The sequence below is a fragment of the Rousettus aegyptiacus genome, unplaced genomic scaffold (assembly GCF_014176215.1).
Source record: "Rousettus aegyptiacus isolate mRouAeg1 unplaced genomic scaffold, mRouAeg1.p scaffold_m13_p_12, whole genome shotgun sequence".
Taxonomy (NCBI): Eukaryota; Metazoa; Chordata; class Mammalia; order Chiroptera; family Pteropodidae; genus Rousettus; species Rousettus aegyptiacus.
The window spans coordinates 16,742,263-16,761,140 of NW_023416287.1; the positions used below are offsets into that span (position 1 = coordinate 16,742,263).

Consider the following 18,878-nt stretch of genomic DNA (forward strand, 5'->3'; position numbering starts at 1 on the left):
CATCCAAGGCCAATTGAACAGCCTTCTCTGAATAAAGCTACCCTTAGCAGAAAAAGTCAACAACCCCTTTGGGATTCATGTCTGCGGATTATTAGACAGGTACCTCCTTTATGGATGGCTCAGTCCCCACATGGTCCATAAGCTTGTAGGTGGCAGCCACGAATAATGCTGTTGTTTCCAGTCCTTCTTCAAACTGGAGATACACACCTCCCAGTTCATCTAGGCGAGCAACAAGGTCCTGTCACAATGAAATGGAAGCATGTTCGAAGTTAAGTGATAAGAGAAATGAGATGCACAAACCACTGTCACCTGAGTGTGACTTTGAGAAATCGCATTCTAAATCTGGAGACCACCTCAGTCACTTAGTATTTACCAAAGAAAAAAAAAGGGGGGGGGGTGCTTAGGCAGAGAGTATATCGTACAGGCACTTGGAAAGGACAGTATCTACTGCAGCTCTGTGAGTTCTCCTTCCCTGACCCTCTGTACTCAAGCCTAAGCCCAGGAGTGATACATGGAAGACACCAGCTGCTCTGGGCAGAAGGCCAGTGGGCCAGGCTGCAGTGAACCCAGGAAGCATCGTGGCACAGATGGATTCCATGGCCATCTATTTGGATACAACCTACAGAGCAGAGCATTTCACTGTCTTATTCAGTGCTCTAAAGATGAAGAGAGACATATTGCTCTCATGGGCAACAGGATGAGGTAGCTAATATGCTTGTAGGGCAGCCGGTGATGGCACCGTCAGGACTGCCTGTCATCACTGGCTGTGCAGTCCCTGACAGCAGTCTCTGAGCAGCAGGAGGTCCTGGGCAAAGGAAAGGATGGAGTAATAATAAAAAACCACAGTGACCACTTGCTGAGCATCTATTATGCGCTAGGCACTTTAGAATCTCACTTGTTCCTATGATCACCAACAAAGGAAATTGAAAGTTAGGCATTAAATAATTTGCCTGAGATTACTAAGTAGTAAGTAGCAGAAAAAAATATTTGAATTTCAGATTTTTAGGCTCTAAAATCTGTGGACAATGAGACACTACCTAACAAAGCATGTAAGTCTATCTGCAAGGTTCTTCTAAAGGGTTTCAAAGACAGGAGCTGAGAAATTCCTTTGGCAAAGTAAATTCACACCTCAATCTCCTCCACGATGGTTCTCAGGTCAGCTTGCTGGGATAAGTGGGATGCTGTCTGCAGAGCCTGGACCGTTCTGGAAGGTAAAGAGCAGAACTCATTTGACAAGTCTCCTTTCATCTACTCACCCCTTCCTCTATTGAGACACCTTCACAAATATCCCATTCTTTAGAAGTATAAAAGTCTCAACCTTTAAGGAGCCTATTTACAACAGAGTTGAAAAAGACGTGACAAAGACCATTACATTACAAAGACAACATTACAAATAGAGGAAAGGCAATCTGGACAACAAAACCTGCAAGAAGTACTGTGGGCACAGAGAAGAGTGAAAGTATAGGTTCATCTCCTCTGAAAAATCGGTTTTGTCCCTAATGACACCACACATAGAACACTGAGACTAACTTGGGTTTACAACAAACTCTTATAGAGAACAAGGTTCAATTGACCAAAGGTCTATTGGGCAGAAGCTGTCTGTCTGTTAATTTTCTACTTTTCTTACTCTGAGACCGAAGAAATATTGTAGAATCTACATATATACATTGCTGGATAGAATTTGGTGCAACTCATCTGAAACCAGATCAGTTCAATGTGAACAGGAAGTGTTCTGTAAATGCATGTGGAATGGCCAATGCTTGTGCTATCATCATCCTGCTGGGTAACCTGAAAATCACTCATCTTAAGGCATTAAATAAGATGAAAGAAATAAAAGATTTGGTTCCCAAACCAGAGCCTATTCTCTTTTTTTTTTCCTACCATTTATTTCTGATTATAAAAGTACATATTTGTCAAAACTTCGAACAATACACTAAGAAAGTAAAAATTCCTATAACACCTACTCCTAAAAGATAACTATTCTCCAATTTATTAATACTATATTGTATGTATCTTTCCATGAGTACATACAAATGTACTTCATAATTATTAACAATGACACAGTACTGCACTGCTTAGATATACTGTACTTTACTCACTTAATCTCCAATTGATAAACAGCAAATGTTTTACTAGTTCACACAATGCTGTAACTGATAACCCTTACTCATACATAGATATATATATATATATGTATATTCACAATTTTTAATTTACTCAAGTTAAATTCCCATAATAAAATTGGCCATTTGTAAGTGAACAATTCAGTGGCAGTTAGTATATTTCACAAGGTTGTGCAACCACCTCTATCTAGTTCCAAAATATTCCCATCAGTCCAAAATACAACCCTTTACCTATTAAGCAGTTTCTTTCCATTTTCCCCTTCCTCGGCCGCTGGTAACCACCAATCTACCTTCTGTCCCTATGGATTTCCTAGTCTGGATATTTCATATAAATAAAATCATACAATATGTGACCTTTTGCATCTACCTTCTTTCACTTAGAATGTTTTCAAGGCTCATCTATGTTATAGCATGTATAATATTTCCCTTATTTTTATCCACTATGAGTGGATATTTCTGTAAGATAAACTTTTTAAGGTAGACCATGGTAGCTAGCACATAGCATTCCATCTTAGGGGCACACAGAATTTTTTATTAGGTTCTATTCTCCTAATACAGATAACTTGAAAAATGTAAATGGTGCTATTTTGGGTGGAATGGAGAAAGCTGAGGACCCCTGGTGGTTAAGCAGACTGCCGCTCAACCTTGGAATGATTCCCTAATTCCCAAGAGAGGACTGGGTCTTTGTGCAAAACCATTTATTAAGTCAATGTGTTGGCAAATGCGGAGTGAGAATTTGTCTGCTTTCATCGAGATCATAACAATTTAGATTCCCTCCATGGAAAACTAATTCCATTAGGATGACAAGTTGGAAAACGGAGGAGTCACAATTCACTAAGAGAGAAGGCTCACAGTATTCACTGACTCCTATGAGATGCTTGTTGTTATAATGCACTTGAAAAATGAAACCTGAATTTCCAAACAAGATAAAAATCCCACATCTGCCCATGATAAATGCTGAGCCCAGCTAAGGCTGCTAGGATACCCTAGAAAGAATTTTTCAATTAAGATATCGTTTTTCTCTTCTTTGGAATGAATGGGCATCATGCTGGTAACAACCTCAGAAGTTTCTAGAATGAAATTAATCCACTTAAGTGTTTGAAAAGTTTTGTCACCGGCTTTAATTACTGATTTCCCAGCAAGCAGTTTCCTTCTCTCTGGAGTAGTATATGCGAACACTCAGAAAGCAGATCCTGTCTTGCCAATATACAGCAGATGATTCAAAGAACTTGGGTTATAAGAGACCACAATGGCACCTTTTCAGATGGTTCACTCAAACCTACAAACAAGTTTTTTCCATTCTAGTCAAGTTTATGAACATTCATCACCTAGAATACGCCCACTTAAATGCAGAAGACTCATTTAGAAGAGTCCTAATTTATGTCATATTTCCTTAAATAGGGCAAATTAGTAGTATATTATATAAGGTTTGATCTTCACAATAATCCTATGAGGTATTATTCTCTCCGTTTTACATATGAAAATACTGAGGCTTAGAACCTTGCTCATTCATGGTCACAGAGGCATTAAGCAGAAGAGCCTGCATTTGAACACAGTTCTATCTGATCCCAAGTGTGTGCTCTTTATACCTGTATGCTTCCTACAAGAGAATAGAAACACAAAATATAGTTTCAGTCTTTATTAACTCTTTGTTGGACACCTACCATGTGCCATGAGTACTGCAAATAAAGTTTACAATCTAATAGACATATAACTACAATTCAAACAAGGAGGTAACCAGCTCTCTAAGAAATCGACCTAAGAAGGAAGTGCTCTAGAAGAGAAGTAACTCCATTTGTGGCATGCCCACTAAGAGCCAGGCACTGCACTAGGCTCTCCACATGTATTTTCTCATTTAATCCTGACACTTGTTCTATGATGTAAGATTATTGGTCTCATTTATGGTCATGCCACCCTGAACTAGCCCAATCCCATCTGATCTTGGAAGCTAAGTAGGGTCGGGCCTAGTTAGTACTTGGATGGGAGACCTCCTAGGAAGACCAGGTGCTGTAGGCGTAAAAACTGAAAAAATAAGGGATTGTAAACTGACAAGGTCTTTGTAATCTGTTAGGTCAACCAAGGGTTGCCTCGCCTAAAAAAAAAATTATTGGTCTCATTTTATATATGAGACTCAGAGACTCGCCCAAAGGCACACAGCAACGAAGGAATAGAACTTATGTTCAAACTCTAGTCTAACTGACTGAAATGATGTACTTTCTTTTACTTTTCCCTCTTCTGGGGTTTTGAGGAAGGAGATTTTCTTTTTTGCTTGGAGGAAAATGGAAAGATTTTTCTACAGATGGTGGCATCGGAGTGGGGCACTGACTATGATATCATGACATGAGACGGTGGTGACTGGGGAAGCATTCCACAAGGGATTATAAGAAGAGATGAAAATAATATAACCTGAAACTGAAGGACCACGAGGGCCAAGCATTGGGCAGAGTGTGCACCAAAACTTCAGCCCTGGGAAAAGCGTCAGGCCCAAAGTCACTAATTACTGGCCACATGAATATGAGTAGAGTGTGAAAGTGACAGAGCGAATGTCATCTGACTGTGAACCTTGCCCTTAACAAAGCTTCAAATTTAGAAACATTTCCGTTCTTAGAAAAACAAAAAACTAAAAACAGCTGGGGAAACAACTAAAGTATTCTGCAATAGGGAATTTGTGTCGCCAACCTCTTGCTAAATAATTAACAGGAGTCTAGGTGCTCCACTCTCTTTCGGGGGTTGCAATTAAATGGGGACATAGAGAAAACAAAAATACATATACTATTTTAAATGAGAAGTGTCAGTGATTAAAAAAACTACATATACTCTTACTTTTAAGTTTAGTAAATGTCATTAAGTCCATTACATTTAAATTTACAATAAACAGGAAAGTTGTTCAGTGTTTCTTTCCGGTAAGGTGCTTCTGCTTCATATAAGCCTTTTGCAGAGTAGTAGACTCTGATTCCTAGAATACTCTCTGCTCTGAGCACCCACCTCTCCCACCAGGCACTGTCCCTCACAACTTCAAGGAATCCCATTAGCCCTCCTGCAGAGCAGAGCCTCCACCGCCAACAGCTCATTGTGCCCTGGCTGAGCCTCAACAAAAACAAGAGATACACACGTCTCACTGGCCTCACTCACCCTCGGTCATCTCCCACTCTTCCTTCAGGCTCTAACTTCAAAAGCCAACTTGGTCTCGATGTGGCAGTGTTTATGCTCTGACTCAGTATTTTCCTTCTGTCTGAGCAGCTTGGGAAAGACGGTTTCTAGGTGAGCTGCATGAGGACTGGGACCTTACCTGCCTTAGTGTAACATTATACCTAGTGGTGCTTAGCAGAGAACCTGACACACAGTAGGAACCCAGAAAATATTTGCTGAACCAATGGATGAACCTTCTCAGGACAGGACCCGACACAAATGAAGCCTGAGAAGCACTGGAGATGATAACTCACGCTAGCACAGTCTCTTCCTTGCTGAGGCGAGCAGTAAGGGCACTGAGTGCTTCTTGGGAAGCCAAGGGAAGGCCAAAGCCGCTTAGGGCTGCAACCGCATGGTAGATCTGGGTAACAGATGAGTCTTCACTGACAGCTGCCAGAAGCAGATCTTTGGTCTCATTTGAAACAGAGATCTAAGAAAGGATTGGCAGACACAGTTTTAGAACAGGTGCGGATAATCTGTGGCAGGCATGCCAAAGATGGCACGAAGAGCAACTGCCAAAGTCCCACCACCTGCCTGGCACATGATTATTCCCCCTCAATTCCTCAGACACCATAATTAAGTGTGTTTAAAACCTTAACACAACAATTGAAAAGATTCTGGCAAGTCACTTGTCTACTTATATGGTTCTCCCATGTTCAGTAAAATGAGTTTTCAGAAATCTGGTGTGGGGCATTCTTTCTTTACTTTGAGCATTTTTAAGTGTTAAAGGGAGATGGAAAGATCAAGGCTTCCCCAAAGAAAGGCAATTATGAGAAAAAGTTATTCAAAATCAATGAAAAGTAAAAAGTCAGGGGGGAAAAAAACTACATTTCCTTTAAAAAAAAAAAAATCACTCAAGAATGGAATTCCTACCCTAATAGATTTTTAACGTAAGAAAAAAAAAATCTAACATGACCCTCCCCCCTCTAAAACTACACTTTCCAAACTTTACAGTTTAAGATAAATATAAATGTAGGATGCTGGACTCACCTCACACCCTGAGAGGGCCTGGCTGGACTGGGCAGCATAGAAAAGGGAATCCACATTGCTGGGATCAAGGTTTGACTTAATGAAGGTACATGCTTTCTAAAGAAGAGAAAAAGTCAACAATAAGTGGTGATATACACAGTGATTGGAAAAAGCACCCATGGGTTCTAGATGACAAATAAAATTCTAAGAAATCTACGAGAGCTTAAAGTATGAGCTACACACGATTTCTTTTTTTTTAAGCAGTTATTTTCCACAGGACACTATATTACCCCAAATTGCTGACTTCAAAGAAGGAGCGACAACCCTGAAAGACCTCTAGTCTTTCTGAATCCTAGAAAGGAAGGAAAGAAGCCACTTCCACTGATCAGTTGCCTGGTTATGACCTGCACTGGTGTTTATGATGCTCTTCCTCTGAATGAGCATGAGGATACTGTGATAGATAATATCACCTGTTTAACAGAAAAAGAAACTGAAGCTTGGAGTTGGTAAGTAGCCTGCTGAAGGTGTCAAAGCTAAGAAGTGGCAGAGTGGCTCCTTTGATTTCAACTGTACTGGGATCTCCACTTAGATGTCTACAAAGCTAAGTCAGGTTGCATACATCTAAAATGAGCTTGAAACCTTCTATTCCTTACATGGACTTCCCAGCTCCTGTACGGGTGCCGCCATGCATTCAGTTACCTACAACAGAAACCTGGGGCTTGTTCTTGACTCTTCCCTTTCCCCGAGCCTATTGAGTCTATTTCCTTTTCATTCTCAAGCCCAACTCCTATCCTCTGGTCCTCTCGTTGCCTCATTTCAGGTCCTTGCCATTTCTTACCCAGATTGTCACAATCGTTCCCTAACTGGTCTCAGGCCATGCTGCTTCAAGAGTGGTCTTTACAAATGTGACCTTCTTACTTTGCTTTTAAAACCTTTGGGTGGTTCCATATTGTCCTCAGAACAAGATCCAAAGTTGCTGGTACAGTATAACATGCCCTTGTGACTCACCATCACTCTCTGTGCCGGCTTCCTCATATCCCTACCTCCAATTCCAAAATCTTACCCTCCAGTCCAATGCAGATGCCCAGATATACCATGCTCTTGCCATTTATGTTTTTTGACTCTGCTACACCCCCCTGAAAGGAGCACCCATCTGTTGTCCTTCTTATCTGCTGAACCTGGTCTACTTCATCTCTGCTCAGACGTCACCTCTCCCAATGATTCCAGAAAGCCTTCACTGACATTCATCCCAGGACTACAGAGTTGTTCTCCCTCCTGAGTGCTCCCCAAAGCACGCTATACTACCTCCCCCAGTGACTAGCTCTCTGAGAGCAGAAACTTGATGAACCGCCACCACAGTGCCTGGCACAGGACAGACACATAATAAATCCCCTGCTATTTTTCCTACATTAAACTCTGAGAAATATTATTTACTAGTTATACTGATAATTTGATTCAGGTCATATAAAATTCAAAATTTGATAGTAATAAAAACGGGTAAAAAGTAGGTGCTTCTGGGGAGTAGGACAGGGACTAAGGTGAGGTGGGCCATGCAATAGATTGTTGGTTTTCACTAATAGCTGTTCTATACTACCTGATATTTTACTGTGTGCATGTGTTACTTCAACAAAAACTTTTTTTTAAATTTCATGAATAAATTTCAAAAAAACATTTTTATGAATAAAATTTAAATAAGAGTCTCAAAGCAAATGAGTTTCAACTGGAAGTTTGAAAGAAACCAAAGAGAAAAAGAAAAAAGAGAAAATACTTCACACTGCACAAATTAGGGTTCTGGAGAAAATCTATTCCAGTCCATCCGTAGAACGTAAGCTTAAGACTTGTGCTTTGTCGCCATCTGGTGTTTAACAGTGGAATGACAGCACCAGAGGCCCCAAACAATTAGTACAGTCACTGCTACCACTTTTCAAGCACTGAAAATGTGTTAAGCCCTAAGTCCTAAGTTCTTTATGTGTATTTCTCATTTAATAAGAGGACCAATTTACTATGTCCTTTTATTATTTTAAGTTTAAAGAAAAGAAAATTGAGGCCTTAGAGATGCAAAGTAACTTGTTCAAGGTCACTCAGCTCTTGACGGAGGAACTGAAATTCAAACCCAGGCAGCCTGGCTCCAGAGTCTGAGTCATACAACCTCCATCTCTCAAGGGACCACAAATGATCTGATCTGGAATAAAACCAGCATCATGCCTAAGTAAACAGTACCAGTGGCTTCAAAGTTTATGATGCCGACAGCGTGGTTTCAACAGCAGAATTCGAAAAAGACCTCATGAAACAAGCTCAGGCCTCAGTAAGCCCACTTGGTCCTGAGGTTTCAACCTGCCACTTTTACCAGATTTGTAATTCCGACTCCAGCTGCCTTCCCATGTTCCAGACTCACCTTTCCAGCTGAAGGCTAAAAAATGCCCATTCCCTATCTGTATCCCACAAATTTTCTGTGCCCCGTGTTAATACTCCCATTATCCAAACATCCTCCTAAGCAAAAAACATTAGTGCTTTCCTTTACCCAGCCTTCCCTACAACTCGCTTAGCTGAATCAGGAAGCAAGTCCTACAGAAAAGACAGTAAACTCGCACTCCATCTGCCCTTTCCCTTCCCTTGTTTCCTCCATCAACAGTCCCCAACTACTCGTTTCCTCTCACACTATGCTCTGTAATCTCGCCAGACCTTGTTCCCATGCCATGTTATCAAGGAGTAAGTACCCTGGTGAGAGCCCCGCACCAGGTCCTTTGTAACTGGGCTTGATTTCCCACGTGGGTTTTTTTTTTTTTTTCTGAGGCTCACAGAGTCACTTGTATTGCAAACCATAGTTTTAGGGTCTCATGTACACTTCTTATACTTCCCCACACATCTCTGCTCCAGCTGCCCTGGGCAATCAACTCACTGCCCCTATAACACAACAAACACTTGTAAGGCCCCAGGCTTAGTACAGGTTGTTCTCTCCATCTGGAAGCCTGTTCATATAATCAATTCGACTTCTTCCTCTCAATAGGCAACTCCTATAATGTACTGACAAAACTTAAGACTTATTTTAAAAATAAAACTTCCCTTGATCCTTCCTTCCCCTCCAGCTGCTACCTTCTCTCTCTCCTCATATAGCCAAATTTCTCCAGAGAGCTGCCTATGCTAAAGTTTTCATTCCCTCACATTCACTCACTCCAACATGGTTTCCAGTGGCCTCCAAACTGTAAAAGCCAAAGGACATTTTCCAGGGCTCATTGTCCTCAACACCAGACAGAACTTCCTCATTCTGAAACGTCCAGCCTCCCTTCGCTTCTAGGACTCCACGCCACTCTCCTGACTCTCTTCCTACTTCTCCGGTAGCTCCTCAGTGTCATCCTCTTCTGCCTGGCCATTCAACAATGGAGTTTTTCAATTCTTAGGCTCATTTCTCATCTATCCTCTTTCCCTCCCTAGGCAATCTCATTCATGCCCATGGCTTCATCCAGAAACTCTATATAGCTAATTCTCAGATTTGTACCCCCAGCTCAGACTTCTCTCAATGGCCACTTAACATGATTCAAAGGCCATTCAAAATCAACATGTGGAAGACCAAATTCATGATCTTTCCCACACAAACCTAATTCTCTTCCCGTTTTCCTTCCTATCTTGTGAAATGGCCCAACCATCCATGTATGCAGCAAAAGTCAGAAATCAGGATGCTATCCCTTGCCTCCCTTCTGCATTCAATCTTGCCCTGTATCCCCCTGCCATGGTCTGTCTTCCACAAAGAAAAAGAGAATTCTTTTCAAAACAAAAACTGGATCCTGATATTTGCTTCTTAAAATCAATTGTTCTTTAGAGAAAGAGCAAAGTTTTACTTATGGCCACCAAGGCACTGAAGCTTGGCCCCAGCCTTCCTCTTTAGCTTCACTCCTCTTTCCCCTATTCTCTGTTCAACACACAGCCTCCTTTCAGTCTCTCAAATGTAACCTGCTCCCTACCTGCACAGGTCCTTTGCACATGCTATTCGATCTGCCTGAAGTCCCTTCCTCCCATCTCCCAGTTAATTCCTACTTTCCTTTTAGAATTCAGATCAATCATCTCTTCCTTCATTTAAAAAACAGCTACTGAGTGCCTACCACGTGTCAGGCGCTATTTTAGGCACTGGAGATACACAACAAATACAATGAACAAAGTTCCTGAGCTCAAGGAGCTGTAATTTAGAGGGACTTAGAGTGAAATTCAAGTTCAGGATTTCCTTGGGAAAGCATTCCCTGACCAGGTCAAAGTCTCCTATTTACAATACCAGTTATCTCATCGTCATAAAACTTACCACTGTTAACAAATATTCATGTACATATTTGATTACATGACTAATATTATCCCCACTACTAGAGTACACATTCCAAGTGGACAGAGGCTCTTCTTTGTTCAACTCTAAAGCCAATGCCTAGCGCCATGCCCAGTACACAGCAGAAACTCACTGAATGAATCGTGCAGCAGCCAGCACAGATGGCAACTCCGCCTCAACGAGGTTGGGGCTTATGGCCAGTTTTCTCAGCAGGCAGGGTGAGTGAGCCACTCCCACTGCTGGACTCCCACGGTATTTTCCACACACTGAACATGTCTCTTTGTACTCAGCACCTAGTCTCACTATATTGGTACCTGTCTCTCACTAGATAATGAGCTCTGCTGTCTTCTCAGCACTTAGCACAATGCCTGGCACGTAGCAGATGCTCCACAAATGATGTTGCCCGAAAGAACGTCTGATTCTCTGCTCTCCCCAACAACAACCAGCGGAGTGCCTGGCCTTCAACAAGCACTCAGACCTTTCTGAACTAGAAACAAGTACATTTACCTTTATATGCACTCAACATGTGTCAGACTAAGCACTTTATCTTATTATCTTATATAATCCTCACAACAATTTATTATTATCCCATTTACAGATAGGGAAAGTGCTTTATTGACAAACAACCTGTGAAGACTACATAATGTTTCCTGATTTCAGTCATGTATATACTACCATCATAATTTTTACCATAGTATGTATTCCACTTACATAGTATTTTCATAAAAATGAATATAAAACAACCCCCATTACTCTTAAGTCTTACAAAAAGCTATTATCTATAAAATCACCACTCTCATGTGCTTGTTTTTTAAACACACACACACGCACACACAGTACTTGACTGCCAAAATGTAAAATGTTCACTCTTTACTCTTCAGACTTCAAGCTGGATTTGACTCTGAGGGCCAGTTTGTCAACTCCTCTAAAATCACCTCGTTCTACACTCTGCTATTCTCAGAGCTGCTTTCTATTCTGATATTCTTACTAAACCCCATTTCTTCCAGTTTTGCTGCTAAAATATCTTTGTGACAAAATAACAAAAATCTCCCCGAAGGCCCTATCTGTGAGAGCAAGCAACTCAGTGTGGCTAGCAGGGAGTTCTCCCTACTCAGCTAAAAACAAGTTCAGCAGGACACATACTAACCACTTTGTGGAGGTGGCAGCAATGGAAACGTTCTCTCAATGGATGTATTTAGTGTGCACATCTAATAAGGAAATTCAACAGCTCTGAACCATCCATACAACTTCCTTAATTCTGTTACTTATAATGCATACATTGCATAATCACCATAGCACATTCTATACGCGATTAGAAGAATGAAGTGCGTGATTAACTCATTTATTTTCTGATTAAGAGGTACATTTTGAGAGCTCATTTCTATTAAGCTAAAGTTTACAATTCATTTATTCGACAAATATTTGTTGAACACCCTCTGTTCGTCAGACATTAAGCAATGGGGATGACAGTTTGAGAAAAAATAAAACATCAATCAATGTACATTAACCACTATAGAACAGTACTACCAATAAGAGCTAATACTTATTGCATACTTACCACATGCCGTCACCATGCTAACTACCCTACATATATCACTTACATATATCAGCTGAATACTATTACTATCTCCCTCTTACAGATGAGAAAACAAAGGCTCTGAAAGGTTCAGTAAGCTGTACGGGTCACTCAGTTGCGCAGCTGTGAATCAAGATCTTGAAGTTGTCTGACTTTATAGAGTCTGGATTATAAACATAAGACCACAGCTGGTCTAGTCATCAACTATCCCCAAATCACGCGGGGCGGCAGCTGTCTGGATGGCTTCAATCTTACATCATCAGCCCTGAATGAGGTACCCTCAAACTCATGACATCAGCCGAGGACACCTTTGGAAGTATGTGTTCAACCTAAATCCACATGGAACTCCGAATCATGAAGACAGATACAAAGGTATTGGTCTGGTTAAAGTGAGTGCCTCAGTCCTCCATGATCCTCTTAGACTGAATCCCATGGTTCCACAGAAGTTTGAATACCAGTAGAAATCTCATCCAGCATTCAAATACACCAAATGTAACATTAACCCAATGTTCCAGTTTTATCTCCTACACCTTATAATACAAAACCTCTACTAGTCAAGAATACTCTGCTACTCTCTCAAATTGTTATCGCTCTACCCCAGGCTGTCTAGACACTGCAGGCCTTCTCTACAGGGCAATATCTACACCAGGCATTGTCTGAATTTGCATGAATAAATTATAACTAGAAGCAAACATGTTTTAATATTAGTAATGCTGAGATAGCTACAACTTGAAGGGCCTTTATGGATTGGTCACTACGAGGCATGATATGATTTCACTTTATCTTTACAATGATCCAGTGAGGAAGTCATCATAACTCCCATTTTACAGAGAGGTGGTACAAAAATTAAAAATATAAGCTAATTAGCTCTGATGCCTGTGCTCCTTCTTTTGAGATCAACTAATTTATTAGGAGGTACATTCACTTAGAGGTTTTATAAGAATGTGATTATAAGGAAAAGTCCGGTTCCTTAATATAGTCATGACAGAAAGGAAATTGGCAGGAAAAAGAGATAGCTATCAAGAAAAAATAAGAATTAAGTGTAGATCTCACAGAGCAGGGATTAGCAAACTTTCTGTAAAGGGCCAGAGAGTAAATATTTTAGCCTTTTGGGACCAGACAGTCTCTTTAGTAACCATTCAACTCTACTCTTAAAATGCAAAAGCAGCCATAGACAATATCTAAATGAATGAGCATGGCAATGTTCCAGTAAAACATCATTTACAAAAATAGGCTTCAAGGTGGATTTGACCCTGGGGACAACAGTTTGTCAATCCCTCTATCATATGGTGTTCAGATGATGGTTGGCAGATAATGGGCAATTGACTTTATCTCTTTGAGCCTCTATTTCCTATTCTACTACAGAATAATATTTCTGACTGTATAGAATTAAGACAAGTAACTCAAGATAAGATAGCCACTGTAGTTGGCATATAGGAGGCATTCGATAAATAATAGCAATGACTGATTCTAGTCTGGGACAGGAACGATAAAATATAAACTAGGATGGCAGAAATTCTTGAAGACTACTAGATCACATAAAAACAAACAAACCACACACATACACACACACAAACATTTTGACCCACTGACAAAAAATGAGACATTTTGAGCATCAAAAAGAGTAATAACTGCAGTGAATGAAAGACATCAACCGAGACTACCAGTTCTGGCCATGACGGAATTAAAAGTATTGAACTTACCTTCCCATGCTGCCACAAATAACTATAAAACTGAACAAAATATATAAAGTTGAGACACTCGGCAACCGACAGCACAAGGCTGTGATCCTTGAAAGAAAGTAAAATATATGGCAACAATAGCACAAATGATGGGAAATTAAATATAGAAATATACTGTTATAAGGTTCCTTCATTATTCCTGACATGGTAAAACAATAATTCAAAGTATACTCTGATAAGTTAAAATGCATATCACAATCTCTAGAACAACCACTGAAAAAAATAAGTAGAGCCAAAAAGCCAATAGAAGAGGTAAAATAAAATGTCAAAAAAATACTCAGTCTGAGGAAGAAAAAAACAGATAAACAAATAGAAACAAATAATAAGATGGCAGACTTAAACCCAACAGTATAGTCACATTAAATATAAATGGATTAAACTCCCCAATTAAAAAATAAAGACTGTCAAACTAGGTTTTTTTTAAAAAATCCCTACTATGTATCATTTATGAGAGATAGATTAGTCTGACAACACCTGAACCTACTGACCTAACTTTACTATAACTTAAAAGTGAAACAACTAGATATTACACATTCATTGATAGGAAGTATACAGCACCATCTATGAAATATTTCAGAAAACTGACCCTGAATATACTGAAAACTGACCCTCAAAAACTAACTATCAGTTTATAAGAATGAAAGAGATAGGGAAATATGTTCAAAAACAGCATGAGGATGTACTCAATCAAAGGCAGACTGTGGAAAATTCTCTGGGACAAGTGATCTGGCTTTTTCCACAATAAAAAGTATCAATGGGCATAGGGTGTTATAGATGAAAAGTCTTGAGAGATATCAACAAATCCAATGTGTGAACCTTGTTTAGACCCTGATTCAAACCAACTAATCAAGAGAACATTTTTCAGATAATTCTAGATAATTGCACATAGACCAGGAATTAAAATACATTAAAGAATTATTGTTAATGTGGCTAAGTGAAATAAAAGGATTGTCTTTATGTTAAAAATTCCCTTTAGAGACACAAGTAAAATGGTATGCTTGGTATTTGCTTTAAAACATTCCAGCAAAAAAAAATAAATAAGCAGAGGTAGAGTAAATGTAATAAAAATGGGAAAATGAATAAATGTTCAAGTTAGCACATGGTACAAGGGGATTCATTATATATTCTCACCACTTTTGTTAATGTTTGAAAACTTTCATAATGAAAGGCTGAAATAAAAGACCTGCTGTTCTTTTAACTTCCACTAGACTACAGCTTTCTGAAGGCAAGTGATTATGACTGGTTCACCACTGAATGCCCAGGGTCTAGCACAGGGGTTCAGTAAACAACTGCTGGATGAATGAAACTAAAGTATGCTAACTTATGGACCAGTGGGGTCAGGGTATTCACCACTCTCCTCAGAAAAGGAACCTTGAAGGAAGCAAAAAGCAACCCTAAGGCAAAGGGGCTCAGGAGTTATCATTCACTAAAACACATTCCTTCTCTGAAGAAGGATTACACTTCCCTGATCTGTCAATCCCAGGTATGGCCATGTGACTTGCTTTAGGCAACAAAATGAGAAAGATAAAAAGAAGTGCCACACACCTCTTCTGAGCAAAAATTTTAAGAGCCATGCTTTCATCTGCCCTCTGCACACGCTCCAGATAGACTGGTCCAACACGCTAAATCCTAGATTAAAGAAATGTGGAACAAAGTCCCAGCTAACTCACGATGGCCATACGGTATAAGCAAAAAATAAACTTGTCATAAACCGCTGAGACTTGGGGTCATTTCTATGCCAATACAGGGTAGGTAGAATTCTAAAGATGCCATCTTTAGATTTCCATCTACTTCTTACTCATTTAAACACAAATCTAGGAAATGCTATGAAGGGATTCTGCAGACGTAATTAAAGTACAAGTCAGCTAACTAACCTTAAAATTCAGAGATTACCCAGGCAGTCCTGACCCATCCAGGTGAACCATTTAATAGCAGAAAGTTTCTCCAGCTGGTAGCAGAAGAGAAGTTAGATCTGAAGAGTAAGGACATGCCATTACTGATTCAAATGAGGAAGGGGTCACATAAGAAATGTGGCACTGAGAAGCAGAGAGCAGCCCTTAGCTAAGAACCAGCAAGAAAATGGGGACTTCAGACCTACAATCATAATGCAGTGGATTCTGCCAACAACCTGAAGGAACCTGAAACAGATTCTTCCCTAGAACCTGACCAACACCTGCATTTTGACTGTGAGAAACTACACTGAGAGTCCAGCCAATCCTGTCTGGACTTCTGACCTACAGAACTATCAACTAATAAATGAGTGTTGTTTTAAATTGTTAAGTGTATGGTAATTTGTTATGCAGCCATAGAAAATTAACACACGAAGTTTATATATAAGAAACCTGGCCCTAATTTCTTAGCCAAGCTATCCATGCTACTATAATAAATTCACTTAAGACTGTTCCTAAATCCAGGAAAGGTTTTAATCTTGATGCATTTTCTTCATCAAAGGTACAAGAGGCACATCAAAATCGCCTGATGCAGAGACAGTGACTGTTTAATAAATCTGAATGCCTCCCATCTTGAATTCTTTTATTATTTAATAGCCACACGCAGGGCATTTAACAGGTACATGTAGTATTTATAGTTTTACTCAGAACTACAAGTTTCTAGAGGATCTATGACTTGCTCTTTATATTCTGCTAAAACACCTAGCATGGTCCTAAACATGCATTGGGCATTCAGAAAAAAAGATGCCTACTGATATAAGTATTTTTCATATTGGATTACCCTTGGTCATCTTCAAATAAGCAAGAGCTAGTTATGAAATATATGAAAAAACCATAGTGAAGGGATGAGTCCAGCAAGACAAAAGTAGCCTTACCTTTACATCTGGCACCTGGGCCCCAAGGCTGCTGAGTCCCACGATGGAGTAGAAAGCAGATTCCAAACTGGTAAAAGGGCGGTCCAGTGAGGCTTTCAGTCTTTCCACATCGTGCTTGGTGAGGTAGTGGGTGGGCGTCAGAGCCTGGGTGCTGGCTATGATTGTCAGGGCCAACAGGAAGACAGTGCTTGAACCTTTGGGGAAAATGACTATTAAACACACTCCACACTATTCCAAAGTTCTATACATAGTTCCAATGACAGTGCACACCTACCATGCCAAAGAAATAAGAAGTTATAGAAATGGTACATTTTACTTTTCATTAAAAAAAAAAAAATCACACACACACTTTTGAATGGGGTGTGTCATGAACTGTCTGCCATTCAGGTAACAGCAGCGGCAAGGCTAACATTACGGTCCTAACTCCTCTGCCTGTAGTGTCAAACTTAGCTGGAACCAGAACACTTTCAAGAAAGGCATTATTATGATTATTGTGTCCATTTTACAAATAAGAAAACTGAGGATCAGAGTAGTTTGCACATAGCCCATCTCGGACTCAAACCCAGGTCTAACTGTAGTGTTCACACTCCACTATTTTTTGGAGAATGTTTAGAAGGGGTGCTTACATTGGGGCATGAACGTTACTTCTATTTAAGTCCTTGTGTGTGTTAAAGGATGTAAATGCTCTTTAAAAAAAAAAAAAACTAGAAAGAGATCTATATAATGTGCAGTATTTATTCATCAAAAATTTACTGAATGTTTACTATGCACCAAGCATTGTTTTGGTGTTAGAGATACAGCAGGAAACAAACAAAAACCCCAACCTCATGAAGCTTACATTCTAGTGGGAAAATTAAAATATCACACAAAATAATTAACATGTTAGGTAAAAAAATAAAGCACAAAAGGGATATCTGAGAAGAGCTGCAATTTTAAATATGGTAAGCCTAACTAAGAAATAATGATATCATAGTAGAACTGAAGGAAAAGAAGGAACAAATTATGAAGATACTTGGAGGGAAACAAGCCCAAGAAGAAAAGCAAGAGCAAAGACCCTGAATCAAGAGTGTGTAAGTTTTCCTACATCAACAAGAATATTATGGCCAGAGAAAGCAAAGAGTGAGATACAGAGACAAGGTAACAGAGGTAGCAGAGACCAAATCCAGAGAGCCTTGAAAGTCATTGTTAAGAATTCTGGCTTTTGCTGAGCAAGTTGAGAATCGCTGAAAAATTCTGAGCAGAGGAATGACTGGACTATTTTAATAGGATCACTCTGTGGAGAATAAACAATTCTGTATTGAGACTATACAGGAGTATGGACCTAAAGAGGGACACCAGTTAGGAGAGACTGTTGCTATACTCCAAGTAAAAAAATGATGATGGTCTGAGCCATCTGACAGCAGTAGAGGTGGTAAGAAGTAGTCACAGTCTGGCTAGAATTCATAGTTAAAGCCAGAATTGCTAATGGATAGAATGATGTGAAAGAATGAGAAGTCAAGATGCTAATGCTGAATCCCTAGTGCCTTGTGTCCATGCATGTACTCAATATATTAAGATCTAGTGAATGAATGACTAGCATTTACCAAGCTAGACTGTAAATTCCCCTAACTCAGCATCTGCTAGAATCCTAATCTTCCCACCTCACATTAATGATAACGATAACTTTTTTGGCTAAAATTTACACACTTAATATGTCGGGTATACCCATACTATGCTAAATATTTTGCATGCGCTGAGTCTAAAACCTCTCAACATCCAAGTGGGTTCACAGACCAAGAAATGGGGAGTCAGAGGTAGTTACCTGCCCTAAGACACATAACTAGTGAGAATCGAGCTGTATAGGCAGTTTGAATCCAAAGTTTGTTTTTTAACAACTCTATTACCCTCACCTTGTAAATAATGGAGCAGTGAGCCACTGACTTACTGTTGTTACCTTGGCAAGAGACTTCCCTTCTTGGGATTCCGTCCTCCCTCCCATCTGGTCAAGTGGAAATAATAGTACACATTTCCCAAGTTGTGAGAGACTACAGGAGACTGCATCACGCAGTTAATGAGTAACGCAGTTAACTTCACTGAGGACTCAGTGCCACGCACTTTTCTAAGCTATGCACAGAGATTTAATACTCAGCAGTTTATATGAGGGAGA

At 39.8% G+C, this 18,878-nt stretch overlaps 1 protein-coding gene and 1 pseudogene across 2 annotated transcripts in view; one reads left to right on the forward strand and one right to left on the reverse strand.

The window, feature by feature from the left end:
• RPN2 (ribophorin II) overlaps nucleotides 1–18,878 on the reverse strand; it is a 49,633-nt gene that overhangs the window by 29,894 nt on the left and 861 nt on the right. For both annotated transcript variants that reach the window (XM_016148306.2, XM_016148305.2), the window contains exons 2-6: nucleotides 16,733–16,926; nucleotides 6,303–6,398; nucleotides 5,567–5,742; nucleotides 1,129–1,204; nucleotides 104–238 (exon numbers count right to left, since the gene is read on the reverse strand). In XM_016148306.2, the coding sequence (XP_016003792.1) occupies nucleotides 104–238; nucleotides 1,129–1,204; nucleotides 5,567–5,742; nucleotides 6,303–6,398; nucleotides 16,733–16,926 (677 nt within the window). The remainder of the gene's footprint in view (nucleotides 1–103; nucleotides 239–1,128; nucleotides 1,205–5,566; nucleotides 5,743–6,302; nucleotides 6,399–16,732; nucleotides 16,927–18,878) is intronic.
• On the forward strand, nucleotides 4,021–4,139 carry LOC118610216 (annotated as a pseudogene).